At 36.6% G+C, this 19,052-nt stretch overlaps 1 protein-coding gene across 1 annotated transcript in view; it reads right to left on the reverse strand.

The window, feature by feature from the left end:
* Positions 1-15,651, reverse strand: part of hdac5 (histone deacetylase 5) — a 55,193-nt gene extending 39,542 nt beyond the window's left edge. The window contains exon 1 of the mRNA XM_016553126.1: positions 14,801-15,651. Coding sequence (XP_016408612.1) covers positions 14,801-14,951 — 151 coding nt within the window. The 5' untranslated portion in view covers positions 14,952-15,651. The remainder of the gene's footprint in view (positions 1-14,800) is intronic.
* Between the last annotated feature and the right edge of the window lie 3,401 nt (positions 15,652-19,052).

Consider the following 19,052-nt stretch of genomic DNA (forward strand, 5'->3'; position numbering starts at 1 on the left):
TATTACAATATAAAAGTATATTTAAAAACTTTAATGTTAGGTGGGATTAATCGCGATTAATTTCAGAAAAATGTGCGATTAATTAGTAAAAAAAATGTAATCGGTTGACAGCACTAATATATATATATATATATGAAATTATTACAATATAAAAGTATATTTAAAAACTTTAATGTTAGGTGAGATGTGTTGCGATTAATCGTGATTAATTTCAGAAAAATGTGCGATTAATTAGTAAAAAAAATGTAATCGGTTGACAGCACTAATATATATATATATATATGTCAGTCGGTTAAATTTTCTATTCTAATTAATTACATGATGTGTTGATTAATCGAATTAATCACAAAATAAATCAGGATTATCTGATGAAGAGGATTTTTTCAAATTAGGCATTTTTTGTAACATTACAAATTTGTTTACTGTCGCAAACTGCAAGGATCAATTTACTGCATCCTTGCTAAATAAAAACATGAATTTCTTTAAAAAAGGTATGGGAAAGTTTTTAAATGTGTAAATTCTATTTAAGTTTTAAATGTTTTTAAATGTTGAAATATATTCTAATAATAATTCTATATACATATAAGGAGAAAAAGTGAGCAAGAGAAGTATGGACGTAGGACACTGAAGTAGGACCTCAAGGACAGTCATTAATAAATGTGCCTGCACTTCCCTCTGTTCTGCAGAAGAGTCTCTGTTGGTAAGCTTTGGGACACAGCAGTGAATCATGGGACATGTTTCCCCAGTACAGAAACAAACTAGAGGCTGAGAAAGTGCAGACCTGTGATTTATTAAAACAGAGACCGTGCACACACACACACACACACACACACAGACCTGCGGCAAGAGCGAGATAAATGTGTACTATAAACCAACAATCTTCAGGACAGAATGGAAAAAAAGCCAAATGTATTAGGAGTCCATGGTGGTTTGCCTTCAAATAAAAGCTGTCAGTGGAAACCACACGGCAATGAGCAAATAATCGCTGTAAGAAAAAGTTGCAATCAATCAATTAAGACTTTAGTGCAAGGGTGACGTTTTCCGAACCGACAGGACTGATTGCTTTTCCCTTAAATGTGCTTCATTTTTATAAATAGTTTGCGGTTTCGTATTGATTTTACAGCTTTTTTTGACTGAAACGGGCTCCTGCATCCGCAGCCTCCCCGGAGGAACCGTTTATTATTTGAGCTCTACAGGCGCTTTCTACCATCCCCCTGTTTTAAAGTCTATTTTGCAGAGAGCCCGGCTTACGTCATGGTTATTTTCTTTAGCAACGTTACACCAGCTACGCTTCAGAGAAACGAGCGGGAGAGATGGAAAGGCAGAGAGAGAGAGAAAAAAGCATGAATATTGCTTTCCAGAAATAGCACATAGCGACGTGCGGTAGGCTGCCCTGTCAAATTGGTTCTGCATCCTCTCCTTGTTAACGGCACATAGATGAACGAGCGCGAGGGAACTCGCAGAGAGAAAGAGAGAATCAAATGGAGTCGGTCAGATCCAGCCAATGGTTTGGCGACATTGCCACCAAAACTGTGCATGGGGAGGTGAAAAAAAAAGAGGTGCAGGAAAGCTGGGTGATATTTACATCCTTTGGAGGAGCTTCTTGGCAGCTTAAACTTGGGGTTTCAAGCTGGTAAGGGAGAGTTACAAATAGCCAGTGTGATTTATGGGCCCCAGGAACCTCCGATGCCTTGGCAGGGCTAAAAGAGGGGTAGATCCCCTCGCTCTGAGAAAACAAGAAACCAGCAGTTCTTTGGTGGAAGCCCCAAAAAAAAGACAGCTGTAAAAAAGGGAAAGAGAGGGCTTGTGCACCGATTGATGTTCGTTCATAACAACTCTTGATCTATAAGACATGCGCACGATGACGTCAATTAAAGTGGATAATGACACTGCTGGAAATCAACAGCGTTTATCGGCTAATGCATGTCGATTTGTTCACATCACGTACACTGAATGGTGCTATTCTCAATTGTAGCAAAGAGAAGAGCTTTTTATTTTTACTGTTGGCCTTTTAATTATTTACGAAACAGTTGAGAGAAGAGAAGAAATTATGGGAAAAGAGGGGCTAACGGTATTGGGATATCACGCCAATTTTTGCATGTATGCACTAATCGCTAGACTCAATTTTTATTCCTACTTGCATGTTGACTAGTTTTACAAGTAGACTAGTTAAGGCTGCTATGGCTGATAGATAGATACCAATAAATAAATGTTAATAAAAAAAAAAATTATTATATCAGTCATTTTACATAAGCAAGAATTTTAGCTTCACAGGCGGATATTCAGGATATCTCAAAAAGGATATTACCTTTAACAGAGTTATTAAATTATTAAATTAATATTGTTATAAATTTACCTTAGATGAATATTAAATCATAACAAAGAACATCTAAATGTAAAGAAAAGAATTGTGGAAACTGTGATATATATTTTTTCAGGATTCTTTGATGAACAGCCTTAATTTGAAATAGTGAAATGTTTTTTAATAAAATGTATTTACAGTCACTTTTGATCATTTTAATGCATCCGTGCTAAATAAAAGTATTAATGCACTGTAAAAAAACAAACAAAAAAAAAGCTCTGGTACACACTGTAAAAAAGTCCCGTAAAAAAATGGTAAATGACTGGCAGCTACGGCTGCCAAACAGTGCTCAGGATCTGCAAATCATTCGCCATCGTCCTATCAGACATTTCTCCTTACTCTGTGTATGTGGTAAGTGAACTTTCATGTACTGTAATGCAACAGGCTACCGCTAGCAAACGGCTAACCTTTTAGTGGCTCCGTATAACGCGTTATTTGTTTCACGCATCGGGTACACCCCTAACCACGCCCCCCGCCCCGACCCCCGATGTCATCGTCCATCACGATGTTTCACTGTAGACATCGTCCGATGCCAATTTGGTAGACATCGCCCAACCCTAGTAGGCATCACATGGCACTAAGCTTGGGCCACCAACTCAATTTCCCATCACCCCCTCCTTCCCCATCAGCCTCAAAACAGTGTCCCATTCAACAGCGAAACCTCTACCAATCATCCGTGAGCTGCGTATGCCCAACCACCATTCCTTAAGGCTCTAGTTCAAATGGGACAACCTTTCATGAGCAGGAAAAAAAGCAGAGAAGAAGAAGAAGCCGCATGCAAAGCATAAACATTCAGACGATGAAATGTCATCGCTAAGTAGCAGGCTGAGTGCCGGCCACTGTTTACAGGTTCTATAAATGCACCAGCATTGACGTCAAACGCTTGCATGAGAGGAATGTTGTTTTCTGGGTAAACTTCAACGTGCTTTTTAGAAAGAAGCAAAGAGGGGGTCACAGGGTGTATTCCATCAGAAAAAGAGGGGGTTTTTCTTCAAAAAAGACGTGAAATATATATTAAGGTGGTGAAATGTTTTTTTTTATTATTATTGATTCATTTTCAAACACTGGCAGCAGGACTTTCACGACACTACTTTGAGAGCATTTTGTGGTTGATGGGGGAAAAACTCCCCCAGAACCAGAACCTTCAGAAATGATCATTTAATTATGACCATTTACATTATTCCAATTCAGTCTCAACACCAGAGAAACAGGTGGCTCACAAAAGGACCATTCCTGACAAAATGCCACCAAAATAAGCGGTTTCAATGACTTCTCTGGAGTGAACTGCTTCTGGTGGGTGCAAAAATTCACCCACAACAGCCCGAATTCCCACAGCACTTTCGATTCTTCTTATAAACCCTTTCCCAACACTAGCATTTGGGAGACTGGCAGTTGGCAAAGCCAGAGCAGGAACTAGATCTTTGAATAGGAGCCTCTACTCTACACAGCTCCTGAGGGGTTTGATGGCATGCGTCATAGAAAGGTTATTCCTTTTCTTATGAAACTATTTCCAGTAAAGGATATTAAAAGATATCAGGAATTTAAAGTCATGGGTCATTTGGCAAGAGGCAAGAACAACAAAATGGACTGCATGCATCTTTGAACAGTCTGGACCATGCTTTCTGCGATCACTTGTTAAGATGAGAAGGGAAATAATGATGAGGAGGTAGGCTAAAATGAAAAAGTGTATTCTTCGCTAGCAGAATATCAAATAAACCATGGCTGGCGCATGAAAAAAAAGTTGGCGGCGCCCGTCACTAGAGCCCTGGCATCATGCGACAAAGATGAAATGCATATCCTCAGACAGGTTAAATAATAGAGAGCACCTTTCTGGCAAAATCTTACAGTACAAATGACTGAAACTGAGAATCGAAACACATCAGATGTAGTAATATAGAAATACTGGATGTGGCAGGCCGACACATAGAGCAGCCAAAAATTCAAAACCATTGTTTTATATGAATGTGTGCACATCGCTGCCTTTATTGAGTGTCCATCGACGGCACCAAGGTAGAAATTTGAAGGCCACACACAACTTTTTTCACGCCACTTACATAATTTTACATTAAATGCAAACAAAACCTTAAAGGTGACATATCATGAAAATCTGACTTTTTCCGTGTTTCAAGTGCTATAATCGGGTCCCCGGTACATCTACCGACCCAGAAAACGTGAAAAAGAACAACCCCCCAAAATTTTTTGAAAAGCCTTTCTCTGCAAACTTGTGAAAAAAATGAGCCGCTCAGATTTCACTCCCACCATGACATAGAAATGGGATCTTATTATAATATTACTGTGCCTTAATCCACACGTTTCCACCTATGGCCGTCGCCATTGTGTTTTCACAAGCGACAACGGTGTACCAGTTCTAATGCCATGGCGAAAGTTTGAGCAAAGCATGCTAACTGTTCTGTCTTTGGCTACACAGACGAGTCCCAGCCTCAGAGGAGACAAGAGAGCAGTGGATTTATTGATTTCTTTACAGTATATTGCTACTGCCACACAGATCTAATATAAACATATAATTTCTTTCCCAGCTGTTTACCTTCACAGACATAACCGACTGTTTTTGTAACTTGTGTGTGTAAACTTGTGTGTATTTGACAGTTTAAGCGCTATAAGACATGAAAGAGAACTTATTTTAGTACTTGCATGCCATGTGACAGCCACTTTCTGTGCGTGGGCTCAGAAAACCCAATAGGCTATCAGAAATTTAAACTAATATGGTTTAAAATGCATGATTTCAGTGCAATAGACATGATAATCAAAACCAAACAGATGTTTTTTTATCAGAGTATCTGACGTACGAGCTGTAAAGGCACAGCCCTATTCTGGAAAAGGGGGCGGGGAGGAGCAGCTCATTTAAAGAGACATGCGCGAAAGCAGCGTGTTTCTGCTTCCACTCAAAACAGCCATTTTCAAAACAATATAATAAATGATCCGTGGGGTATTTTGAGCTGAAACTTCACAGACACATTCTGGGGACACATGATACTTATATAACGTATTGTAAAAAGGGGCATAATAGGTCCCCTATAAAAAAATTGAAGAAACAATTATTATTATTTTTTATAATAAATGTCCCTCTGTTGTTTGACAGCTTAATTAAAGCCTAAGCCACATAAAAAGAAAATTAATAATAAACATTGTACTTTCTAATTGTTCTGTTTGCACAGCATCTTTATTGAATATTTTAAATTTCATCAGCTGTTGACTTTCATTCTCGTTCAGTGTGTTCTCTGCCTCTTAACTGATGACACCTAAAATCATGCAGTTTGTTGAGGAGAATTGGACACCGAGAGATTTTGCCTTATAAATGAGTAGGGATGGGTATCGTTTACATTTTATCGATACTGATGCGGCTTATCGATACCGGTACTTATCGATACTGTTATCGATACTATTTGGTGCAAAAAGATGAAGACGAAGTGAAAAGTTGTTGAAAATTTCAAGTTATTTTATTACTGCTGAACTTTACCAACAGTATTAAAGTTCTTCAGTCAAGAGCAGTGAGTTATTTTTCTCTTTGGGTCAAGAAATACAAATGAATACATGTTTGGTACAACATGACTGAGTAAATAATGACAGAATTTAAATTTTTGGGTGAACTATCCCTTTAATGACAATCGGCAGCACTTTCACTTTAGACATAACTAACTGTGTTTATATGTAACGTTACACCTTGTGTGTTTTTGACAGTATTATCGCAATCAGACGATAACTAAGATAACCAAGTAATCAGGTGCTGTTTGACTGGCCTTTTAGTGTACGGACGCTTCGGGTGTACGCGCTCTGACATGACTGATTGCACGCAAACACATACCGCATATGCGCATGGATCTCACACGCACGTCGAGAAAACATAGGCCACATAATTCAGTGAAGGGAAATGACAAGCAGCAACTTCTAATTCGTCGTTAACATTGAAGTATACGGCGATAAAACAACGCAAGTATCGATAACAGTATCGTTTGTCCTGAAGCTTATCTGTACTCCGGTATCGACCTAATAACGTACTGGTCCAAAAAAATACCAGTTCTCGGTACCCATCCCTATAAATGAGTAAATGATGATTAATTGGGCAAATAAATTACACTGGATTTACACCGATGTGGCGCTTTTGACTTACAGTAGGCCGTAAGGAATCACCCAGAAACCACCTAGCGATGCACAAGCAACCATCTTGAACACTCTATAAACAATGACATCAAGAACAGACTTGCTGTAAAGAGGCCTCACCACTCACCAAATTTATACATGCTGTTGTCTACAATAATATCTTGCCTCCAGAAATATCCCTGAGCACCATAATAGGACTATCCTATACTAAAACCCAATAATAGAAGATAGTAAAATGAGACCAGTGAGATATTATTAGCTCATGTGTAGGGTAGAAACAGAACAGCTTGGAGTATATACATCATCCATTTCCACTAGGCTGCACAATATTCTCAGTCTAAACTGAATGTCTCCAATGTCCGCTATGATCTCCTGATAACAAACTACTGCTGGAGTACATTTTAATATTCATTGTTTTCCATGTTGAGCATATTTTTCTCATTTTTGCATCCTTCTCCCATTGTTGTCGATGAGGCACTTTTGTAACCTGTCAAATGAACACCTACACGAATGCAACATCGATAACTGCAAGACAAGAAAGAGCAACAGATAAACAACTGATCATTTGAATCATCCACTGAATCAGTGTCTGAATCATTGATTGACTGACTCATGTTTGTTTCATTTATATCGTCTGTCAACCATGACATGAAGTGCACTGCAGTTTAAGAATAGACCTCAAAGTAGGTGTTGAAAGGCTATAAAGTGGGTGGGGCTGATGCATTCCCTATAGTGCCCTATAAAAGCTCCAGTTTCCTTTCAAGACATGGGGGTGAGACCATAGGCCTGTAAACAGCCACGACATGCCTGGTGCTTATTATAGCACGGGGCATCACTGGGGAGACATAGTTGAACGATACGGCTTAATTTAGAGGAGCTCTTAATTTTGGCGACTATAAGAAGTAGGCAAACTTGGTATGCAAATTATTGTTCAAGAATATAAAGCTCTTAACTTTACCTTACATTTGTACTTACAAAGTCAGAATTCACCCGATTTATTATTTCTGCAATTATTCGTTCCAAAAAAAAAAGTCGTTCTGAAACTATTTTCCTTGTGGTCAACCTATCTTACTTTTTAGCTCCTCCACTCCAAACATTCTGAAGCATAAATGAAAGCATTAGTAAGAATGTGTTAAAAACTACATACTAGGGCTGGGCAAAAAATCGAATGCGATTTTCATGCGAATCTCGTCAGTAAAGCCGCTTACCAATACGTTCTCCTTTAACAAAACATACTAGGCATTTTAGCATGTGTCATTTTTGTTTACTCTTCAACACTAGTGTACAATAGAGTGCTGACATGTTTAATTGTCCCAAAGGAAACATGACACTCATCCACATCTGTTGTAACACATCATGTACAGCATGCGTCCTGATTATGCAACACAATATATAGGTAGCGTCAGGGTTTGCACATTTATTGTGCTTGTCATATGTCATATGTCACATATGTCTCTGTGGAGTCTGTGAAATATCCAGCCGGGGGGAGTCTTACATGTGTTGGTGATTTTGTTCAAGCAGACACTTTTGGATTTGCAAACTCTACAAACAAATATTCTGATATTGGTCAAAAAATAGTTAGAGCACCTTTTTATGATTGATGTCAAATGAGTTCGGGACATTTCTTTGCAGATTTTGCAAGTTAGGACGAATTTACTGGATAAGCTGAGCTGATCTTCTAAACTTGCTGAACTGGGATCGAATCATTATAAGTCGATACTCCCTGAGGAGGTTTTTAATTAATTATACCTGTTATGTAATGGAAAAAGCCTTGCAACATCATGCTGAATCATTATGGATTAGGTAGATTGCAGATTTAATGACTGACTGGTGGCTGCTTGTCCGAGCTTTTATCTGACTGAAAATATGTGACTGTAAAACAGCCCTAGACAATAAAAGAACACTTTAGAATGTAACATTAAACAGTTGAATTCAAAAGGAAGAAAACCCCTGCTAAGATTAAATGGCTGCGATTGGAAAGAAATTCAGACAATTGAACCTCCTTTGTTCTGTGGTCTGTGTTTAAACTGCGTTGCATAAATATAGACTTTTAATAGCAGTTTGTATTATGTCAATCACTTCAAACAAAAGCAAAGAACAGTATCTTTCAAATCAGTGACAAAAAAACTCCCAACACTGAAGCCGAAACATTGCATAAATGCATTGAATCGGGTGCGGATTTATAAATCAATGGCATGGCTTTGACATAAAGATGTCACATCCTGATGCTGGTGGTCCCCTGGCTCACCTACACTCATTAGATGCTTTAGATATGATGTCATTTATGTTACTCTCATAAAGCACATATTAATATCTCTGGCAAATTTCCTAAATGTCAATGCGGCAATGTCAATAGTTTTTGGTGAGAAATGGGACATGCAAACAATGCTAAATCAATGATACTGGGTGGCATGTTGGGCATGCACGTGGCATCCGAGTTATATGCCAAAACTAGCTAATGGATTTAGCCAAACAGTCTGGAATTGTCATGCAAGGCCATGCTGCCATTTGGCACGGGAAAACGTTGCCAATAGATGGTCATGTAAAAAAGTCCCTGACTCACTGTTAAAGTCTATGTGAAACACAAAGTACAATGGTAGCAACTCATTGCACTTCTGTAATCTGTATTTCTTGGATATTTAACATTTATTTTTATCTGTGTTTTTTCTGCTGGCTTACAAGTTGGGCCATTTGTTTCGATTTTTACTTGTCTCCTAACATTTTCACTAGTCCCACCACCAGAGAATGGTCGATTTTTATTTTTGGTAATATATATATATTTTTTATTCACATTTGCTAGAAAATGGTTTCCTCAACAAACCGTCCGATTTTAGGTGTCATGAGTTAAGAGTTAGAGAACACTTAAGGGGAAAACATTGAATAAGGATGGAACTCAAAGCTGATGAGATGTAAAATCTTCAATAATGATACATTACAGCTGTGCAAACTGAAAAATCAGTGTTCATTTTATTTTAATGTAGCCTATGTTAATTTAAGCTTTATTATAAAAATATTATCTATTTTATTTTTTTATTTTTTATTTTGAAGGTTTTGTTTGCATTTGATGGAAAATTATGTAAGTGGCATGAAAGAATTGTGTGTTACATTTATTATTATTATTATTATTACTTCTGTGTCAGCCGCACCACACGGATACGCTGTTTTCGTTCAAATCAAAGCGTACATAAACGTAGAAAACGTATCCGTGTGGTGTGGCTGACACAGACAAGTAGAACCGTATACGCTAGGGCTGGGCGATATGGCCAAAAAATGATCTCGATATTTTTTTTCATATCAGTCGATAGTGATAATTATCACGAACGATAGATGTAACATTTTTATTTCTTATTTATTATTATTATTATTATTACATTTGTTCACTTTTTGTCACAAGCTGCAAATGATGCAGCTATAATATAGCCACATGAATAAAACACTCTATTACTGGAAAAGGTTCTGCTTCTTTGATGTTTTTTGTCTAGTTCTAGTATGAAAAAAATAATTAAATGGTTACTCCACCCCAAAATGAAAATTTTGTCATTAATCACTTACCACCATGTCGTTCCAAACCCGTAAAAGCTTCGTTCGTCTTCGGAACACAATTTAAGACATTTTGGATGAAAACCGGGAGGCTTGTGACTGTCCCATTGACTGCCAAGTAAATAACACTGTCAAGGCCCAGAAAAGTATGAAAGACATCAGTCGATATCGATAATTATCACGATAAATGTAACATTTTTATTTCTTTCAAGTTTAAATTCACATTTTTGCTCCAATGTGAAAGTTGTAAAAACCAGATGGTTAATTGTGGTTTTCAACTATTCTTTATGGTCAGAACACGACAAACACTTAGTTTTTGAATTCTTGCACTTCTCCAGTCGTTTTTCCTTAACAAAATAAAGATCTTAATAAAAAAAATAATTTCTTAGTTCTGCATGTTCTAGTAATGAGTAATATTGTTTCAAATCAAGAAACAAGTTTGTGTTGCCTGATAATATTAATTAGATAATCAGAGTTAAAACCACAAATATAGCACCTCAATACCACGGTAAAAATTTTATATGGCTTGTAGGTATTTATGAGAAACATTGCATTAAAGCTATAGCTTAATCACAAAAAATACTGTAATTATATTCTATTACTCCTCCTTCAATATATTTAATACATGTCTACATTAATAATATAATAAAATTCGACACGAATACCCACATTTCTGACACAATGTAATGAGTAATATTGTTTCAAATCAAGAAACAAGTTTGTGTTGCCTGATAATATTAATTACATTTTAATTAACATTTAATTAACGTTTTTTGTCTCTTAGAAATACACATTTGATAGTAGCTTGAGTTAGGATGCAGATTTATTTTCATTATCAAAATCAGTAATATCTGAAAAAATTGTAGCAATCTCATTTTTATGTGGTGAAATTTAATTATTCTGACTGTTTAAGGTGTTTTTTAACCATATGAGCGAGACTCGTCAGCGAATGAACACATCTGCTCTAGTGAAGCTTGCGCCGCACCGCGCTGCTGTTTGAACTTTGATCCGAGCAGATAAACGCTCCGAGTGGCGCGCTTCAAATGACTAGCGCTCTTTCGTTCCGCCTTTGACGCATTATATCAAACATTTATCGAACTCTTGCTATCGTTTATCGAGGAAATCTATATTGTGCGATAATTATCGTTATCTATTTATCGCCCAGCCCTGGTATACGCGCAGTTTGCGTTCAGTGGATACTCTCCAAAATGGCGCTACGGTGACGCGGAGGAGATTAATTGTTGAATAAAGTCGTTATTTTTGTTTTCTTTGCATACAAAAAGTATTGTCGTCACTTCATAAAATTCAGATTGAACCACTGATGGCAGATGGACTATTTTGACAATGTCTTTCATACTTTTCTGGGCCTTGAGTGTTATTTACTTGGCAGTCAATGGGACCATCACAAGCCTCCCGGTTTTCATCCAAAATATCTTAAATTGTGTTCCGAAGACGAACAAAGCTTTTACGGGTTTGGAACGACATGGGGGTAAGTGATTAATGACAAAATTTTCATTTTGGGGTGGAGTAACCCTTTAAGGAATTTAATTGGAGTCTAATCCTCATCATACTTTGGAACAAAGTAGGGGTGGGCGATATCTTATCGTTTGCAATATATCGGTAAAAATTCTCCCCATGATAAGAATTAGTCTTCCCACGATAATAACAATAAAGTCTAGTCGTTGACATATTTCTGTGTGCAACAGTGCGGAGCGACATCGCGGAAGGCGGACGTGAAATCGAAGAGGAGTTTATCGCTAAACAAGGAGCTCCTTCTACAATCTGGAACTGGTTTGGTTAGGGCTGTACAGTGCACAAAAAATCGGTCTGAATACATGTACTACAGTAGCATGTGTGCGATACAGATTTGCATGTGTACGAGCCTGTTAACAAACCTGTTGTCCAACAAAGATATCATTTATTAACATGCTTTTTCTCCAAATTAACTTCATAACAGTTGAGTGTTTGAAATAACTTCTTTCTGTGACCAGACGTGGTTTCATATTACAGAATGATAGTATTATATACAGTGATAAAGGCTATGTCGATTAGCATTGCATTATAAATATACTTTCCTTATAAAAAATACCCAAGATTGCTTGAAGAACACAGATAAACCATATATTTTGTGCAATCGTGTGTGTTTATTGTCTTTAGTTTCATCAGTTAAAATTCTCCTTTGTGCGTTTTATTATAAAGATACTTTCCTTATAAAAAATACCCAAGATTGCTTGAAGAACACAGATAAACCATATATTTTGTGCAATCGTATGTTTATTGTCTTCAGGTTTCATCAGTTACAATTTCTCTATCGCCGTTGTGCGTTTTATTCGGCGATAACTGGATACCTTTGTTGTCCATATAAGGGATTTCACGGAGCGTCGTCAGTAGTATTACTTCTGCGATGCATATGTGGAGTTTCTGTGGAGAATATGTGGAGAAGGATTCTATTTCGTTATCACAGACAACATAAATTACATTTTAAAATGTATAAATATATTCCAATAGAAAATAGTTATTTTAAACCATAATAATATTTTACTATATTATGGTTTCAATTGTATTTTTGATCAAATAAATGCAGCCTAGGTGAAAATCTGACTTTAAAAAAATAAATAAAAATAAAATAATAATAATAATAATAAAAATAAAAATAAAAATAAAACCCTACTGACTCCAAACATTTGAACAGTAGGGCACGTGTAGAAATTAACATTAACTAATTAATAAATGCTGTTGAAGTATTATTCATTGTTAGTTCATAATACCTAATGCATTAACTGGTGTAAACTAATGTAAGTGTTACAAAAATACCTCCCAACAAAATAACACTATCAGTGGAATAAAATGTTGAAAACGTAAGCAGTTCAGGATTTTAAAATACCTATTCCTTGCCATCGAGTTACCTTTAACTGACATTATCAAGATATTATTCCAATACAACAACAAAAAATCAGTTCATTCAGTATGACCTTACAGGAATCTTAAAGAGGATTTTCATTTGATCCTTCAGGATTGGTTCCAAATAGAGCTGGAAATTCCAATGGGAATCATGTACACAGTCCTTTAGGATTTTGTGAGATTATGCTCTCAGAGAGTGCTGACTACATGATCACGGTACGTGCCGTGAAAAGTTGTGAACAACAGCCTATTTTCACAAGAGGGGTTTGTAAAAGAGAAGTGAAGGATTTTCTTTTTCTCTGTTTCAATATAAAAGAGTATGTTTTGTTAAGTTGTCAAGACATATGGCAAAGACAAGGAATACACCAATTAAAATAAATACAAAAGAACAAATGGTCTCCACTTCTAAACTCTATTCAAAAATACAAAACAATGTGCCAACTTAGTAGTACTTCATTAAAAAGAATAGTACTAATACAAATACAATTCTCAATTTCTTGGTTAGAACTGTCAACATTAGACTAGACCCGTACAGCAGCACATTCAGTGTAACTGTTGCTCTAAATCAGTTATCCTCAAATCTGGCTCGCGAGATCCACTTTCCTGCAGAGTTTAGCTCCAACCCTATAATCAAACAAACCTACCTATGATTTTCTAATGATCCTGAAGACATTGATTAGCAAACTCAGGTGTGTTTGATTAGGGTAAAGCTAAACTCTGCAGGAAAGTGGATCTCGCGAGCCAGATTTGAGGATCACTGCTCTAAATCAACAGAGAACTGCCGTAATAAATTTCAAACCAGTACAAAGGGGTCCCTTTTACAGTTAAGGAGGTGAATGGCTCGAAAATAACAGCGTATCTATCTATTTGAACAGCTGACAGATAAACAGGCCCGGTGCGAGGAAAAGAAGCGGCTACACACCCACACACTGTTATACAGTCATTCCTCTGTGTTGATTCAAGCGCAGGTGAGAGATGGCCGAACCTCGCAAAGCTCTGACGGGAATGTTGACGTCACTTCTGACAAGGACGAGACACAAGTTTACTCTGCCAAAATAAGGCTGAGAGCCTCTCGAACTCTGAGGCACAAAATTATATCATTTTACACATCTTACAACATAAAAAACAGTAAGACTTTATTTTACAGTTTCCTTGTTACACGTTACGTGTACTTACTATAGTAATAACAGTAAATTATGTATAATTACATACAAAAACCCTACAGTAAGTACATGCTGTCGTTTAAAACCTGTACGAGTTAATTTCTTATGCTGAACATAAAAGAAGATAATTTGAAGAATGTTGGTAGCTAAAAAGTTGATGGTCCCCGATAGTAGGCGAACTTTACCTTTAAAATCATTTTAAACAAAGAAAAAATAAATAAAAGCGCAACAAAAAACAGTTGAAAGTCAAGTCCTTAAGTTGAAAGTCATTTGCAACTGACACAACACATTTGTGTCTACCGGGTTAAACCCTTAAAAGAGCATTCAAAACCACATGGTTGACCATATTAACTTAACAAACTTTATTAAGATTAACTAGCCTAAGAGAATGTAATGAGAAAATGTGCAAAAGAGTGACGTTGATTGCGGTACTGCGTAAAGGAAAAGCAGGCACCTTTGTTTAGGGATGCCCAATCCAGGTTTACACCGTGACCCTCGTGGTTTTACCCAAACAGAGTTTGACCCAGACAAAACAAAGTCAAAACGTAGCCACAGCAAGACTGTTGTTCTATCAAACAAACATCAACAACCTTTGACTTCAAAGAATCTTCAACTGCAAGCATGTTTCTACCTCCCTACCCCTTTTTCTCTTTTTCAAAACAACGCACGTTTCTTCACGCACTTGCGTTTGTGTATCTGCTGCCCTTCAACTCACCGGTGCTGGGCATGCTGGTGCTTCTGGACTGAGAAAGCAGCTCCACGGGTCGCTCTCTGCTGGATGTGCTGTCTGAAGAGAAGCAGGATTCTGTCTCATAGATCGTCTGCAACATCGCGCACAGTCCCGGTACGGTTGGCTTCAAAAGCATGCCAGTCTCAAAATATCGCCACTCAATTAATGCAAAAACAAATTAACATGAAAAAGGAGAAAGTTAACACATTTGAAGCAAGAGGGGAAAAAAGCAGCGCGTCCTTTATCGAAAGGTACATGCATGCAAAAAATCGACAACCGCTTTGCCTGTTAATTCCATGGTCCTAAAACAAAAAATAAAAATAAACAAATGCAATCAGAACAGGTATCCGCTGCAGACAAATCCTTAAATCGTCCACTCAAACTATCAGCTTTACGGCCGCACAAACGAGGCTATTCATAAACCACATCACCTTCTTGTCTAATTGTCGATGTCAGAAACAAACTGCTAATTCACACCGACAAGTCCAAGTGTGGCTTGTATCCAAGACCCCGGTCTGAGCGTGCCTGGATCCTGAAGTCATGCATGTGGCATCGGCGGACTCCGAAAGAGCGACTTCCCCATGACGAAATGCGACAGGACGAGATGAAAGCGACAGAACGGGAGAGACGATCACTTTTGCCTACCGGTCCCTCTGTTCCTTCCTTCCCTTTGCCTCTCCGTACAAGTCGCTCTCCTGATGAATGGGCTTAAAGTGAACCGTCCGACAGCTTCGTTTAGTGCGACTGTGTTGCTTTTATGTAATTGTTCAAAGCCGAATCTCTGCACCCTCACCCGCGGTGCACGGCGAACGAGAGAGCAGAGGTATAGAGACGTGGAGTTTACAAACAGACTGGAGCTAACTAATTCATGCATCTGAAACACTAGTGTTTAAATCTTTCGTTTAAATACAGTGGACTGCTTGCTTCTTACACAAGGAATCTGCGTCAGCACTACTGACACAGAGAACACAAGGGTCACCGTTTCACAAGCGCATGTGGGTCAAAAGACTAGGACGGCCAATGCAGCATTACCAAACCTTTGACATGCCAAGCGCTGTAAGGACATTCTATTTATCAGTCAAATCAACAACAGCAACTCACAAAGTGAGCTGCGACATATAAATGGTAAAGAAAAGTATCGATTAAAACATGGGAATTTGTTGTGTTGTAAAATTGTGTTGTAATTTTTTTACAACTGAAATATTTCACAAAAATATGTTATAATTATATAATATATTTAATTTATTGGCTTATTTATGTATAAAAAAAAATTATCATAAAATACAAAAACTAAATATGTTTATATGTATTAGCATATATAACACAACATTAGCATATATAAAATTATATAAATTGCACTTAAATCAAATTGGAAATAAATATTTAAACGCTTACAATGTAGGGCTGAACGATTTTGGAAAATAATCAAATTGCGATTTTTATTCCAAGTTACGTCCTTTGGCTGTTTACGGTTTTATTTATTTTCTTTTTCTGCTGATGGCCCGCGCTCGACTTGAAGCAGCGCTGCTTAGACCGATGGGTGTGTGTCATCAAAGTACTGCGAGAGCTATAAGAGAGCGGAAGTCTCCTTATGCTTTCTCTCGCCGTACTTTGATATCATACACCGATTGATCTTCAAGTCGAACACACCTTTACTCTTGCGTGTCACGTGACCGAGTGTAATCGCAGCCTCTGCGATTGAAAAATCGCGTTTTCTCATATCGCGATATTATCGCAAATGCAATTAATCGTTCAGCCCTATTACAATGTAATACTTAAAAAATGTAATACATTACAATTATCTAATGTAGTGTGCAAAAATGAAACAAGGCTTCAAAATAACATTTTTCAAGTTTTTTTTCTTTAAATTTTTATACTAAATAAATAAATACATAAATAAATAAACAAACTGCCTTGAATTAATAAAATCTAAAATAAACATTTAAACCATAAATTATTATTATTATGCAGACGTGTGCAAAATGAACAGGAAAACTGAATATAAATTTTCACATTTTTATTTTTTAAATAAATAAATATTACAAATAAATATTTAAGCATTTAACAAAATAAATTTTGTAGATTATTACCGTATTATCTAATGAAAATGTACAGAAATGCACAATTGCATTAAATTAAATGTTTTAAAATATCTATTAAATGTAATATGGGCTGTTGAAAGGCAATTTTCTAATTGATAATGAAGACCTACACAGTTTCAATATTTAAAAGACCACAATGATGTTTAAATCAGTAATGCACTAAATCTTTCTGATGTTAGGTGTGAGGGCACCATAATGCATCCATTGTAAATTGCACCATTGATTTCATGCCATATGGGTGGACATATGACCAGGTTATCAGGCATCGATGTTCTGCATCAGTTTAGGGACCCAATGCCTAATGCATGCTCATCGCATTTATTACCCAGATGTGCATGTACCCAGCGTTTCTTATCATTGCCTGGCCATAGGGCGTGATCTAAGAGGGCAAATACAGGTTGTGTGTGTGTGTATTTATGCAGGCAAAATCAAAGCACACTCAACTTTCAATGTTTTGGCAGCCATGGCAGGGCTAACACATAATTTGAAGTTTTGCAAGGCATGATTTGCCCATGAGCAATTGACAGCATGCTAAAAAATAAATAAACAAAAAATAATAAAAGAAAAAAAATATATAATTTAAATCAAATTTAAAATAAATATTAAAACATTTATTTGACAAAACTAATGTAATATACTGTTATTGTAAAGAAGTGTGCATTCAAAAAGGGATACAATTTTTATTTTTAATTAAGATTTTTTAAGTAAATGAATAAATAATAAAATTAATCAAATATAAAATAAATATTTAAACATTTAATAAAACAAATACATTTTTAATACTATCATTACTGTTATCTAATGGAGTGTGCAAAAAATGCATTTAAATTTCCATAATTTTTTTAATTTAATTTTTAGATTTTTAAGTAAATAATGAATCAAATTTAATATAAATAATTTAAACATTTCTTAACACAAATGTAACATTCTTATTTATTATTATTATCTAATGAAGTGAAAAAAATGCATTTAAAACGCATTAAATTTAGATGTTCAAATAAAAAAATGTTACCTACAATTTTGCACCATATAAGTCAAATTAAAAATAAATATTTAAACATTTAATACAAAAAATGTTATGTATTAAATAGTTCTCTCTCTTGCTATATATATATATATATATATATATATATATATATATATATATATGTGTGTGTGTACATATATGTGTGTGTGTACATAATAATAATAATAATAATAATATGATTTTTTTTGTATGTAATATATAATTTCTTTTGGTTGTTTTGGGTGAAACAGAACGTGTTCTTGTCAGTTTGTGTGAGATTCTCCCTGATACTTGTGTAAATCATGTCTGAGAACTAAAATTAAACTCATAGCACGTGCCTATATCGACCATTTTTTATATCGTTATCGGAGAAGGTGTACCGTCGATAAATATCGATACCGTTTTATCGCCCAGGCCTAATCAAACATACCTAAAGCAACTAATTAAGGTGTTCAGGACCACTTGAAAATTAAAGGCAGGTGTGTTTAATTAGAGTTGGAGCTGAACTTTGCAGGACAGTTGCTCGCCAGGAGCAGGATTGGGCACCCCTGACTAAGACTTTGCACTTGTTGCTCTTTAAGTTACAAGCACACTTAACTGCTATCTGTCCCACAGCTGCATGGACGTCAAAGATGTTCATAGTCTTTTCGACTTCAGTCTCGCCTGTTGGCTTTCGTCTCTAACCACCCCCGTTATTTATAGGTGGATGTACCTTTTGGGCTTTCTGACGTTAGTTGGGCTTATATTTAGCTGTGAGAAGGTGGGGGGAGCGCACCACTTGTTTTTTAATCCCTTTTTTTCACAAGTGATGAACTCATGTTGGTAATGTCAAGGACTTTGGCAGCAGACTTTGTTTGACAGCTAGTCTCTCGCCTTTAGCAAGACCTGACCCAATTAAGGCCAACCCAAAGCGAGCCGTAACCTTTTGCCACCGGGTTCTGAAGGAATCTTGGACGCTGGAGAAGAATGGTAAATAAATGTGGCCGTTCCTCACTGTGGCTGCGGACAGATGGGCTAAATGTGCGCTGAAGCTTCGGGAGCATGTGAACTCTCTCTCTCTCTCTTCCTCTCTCTCCCACCCTAAATAACATTGACTATATTAGCTCACACTTACGAGCCCACAAAAATA

The sequence above is a fragment of the Sinocyclocheilus rhinocerous genome, unplaced genomic scaffold (assembly GCF_001515625.1).
Source record: "Sinocyclocheilus rhinocerous isolate Xijiao unplaced genomic scaffold, SAMN03320098_v1.1 scaffold705, whole genome shotgun sequence".
NCBI classification, from domain to species: Eukaryota; Metazoa; Chordata; class Actinopteri; order Cypriniformes; family Cyprinidae; genus Sinocyclocheilus; species Sinocyclocheilus rhinocerous.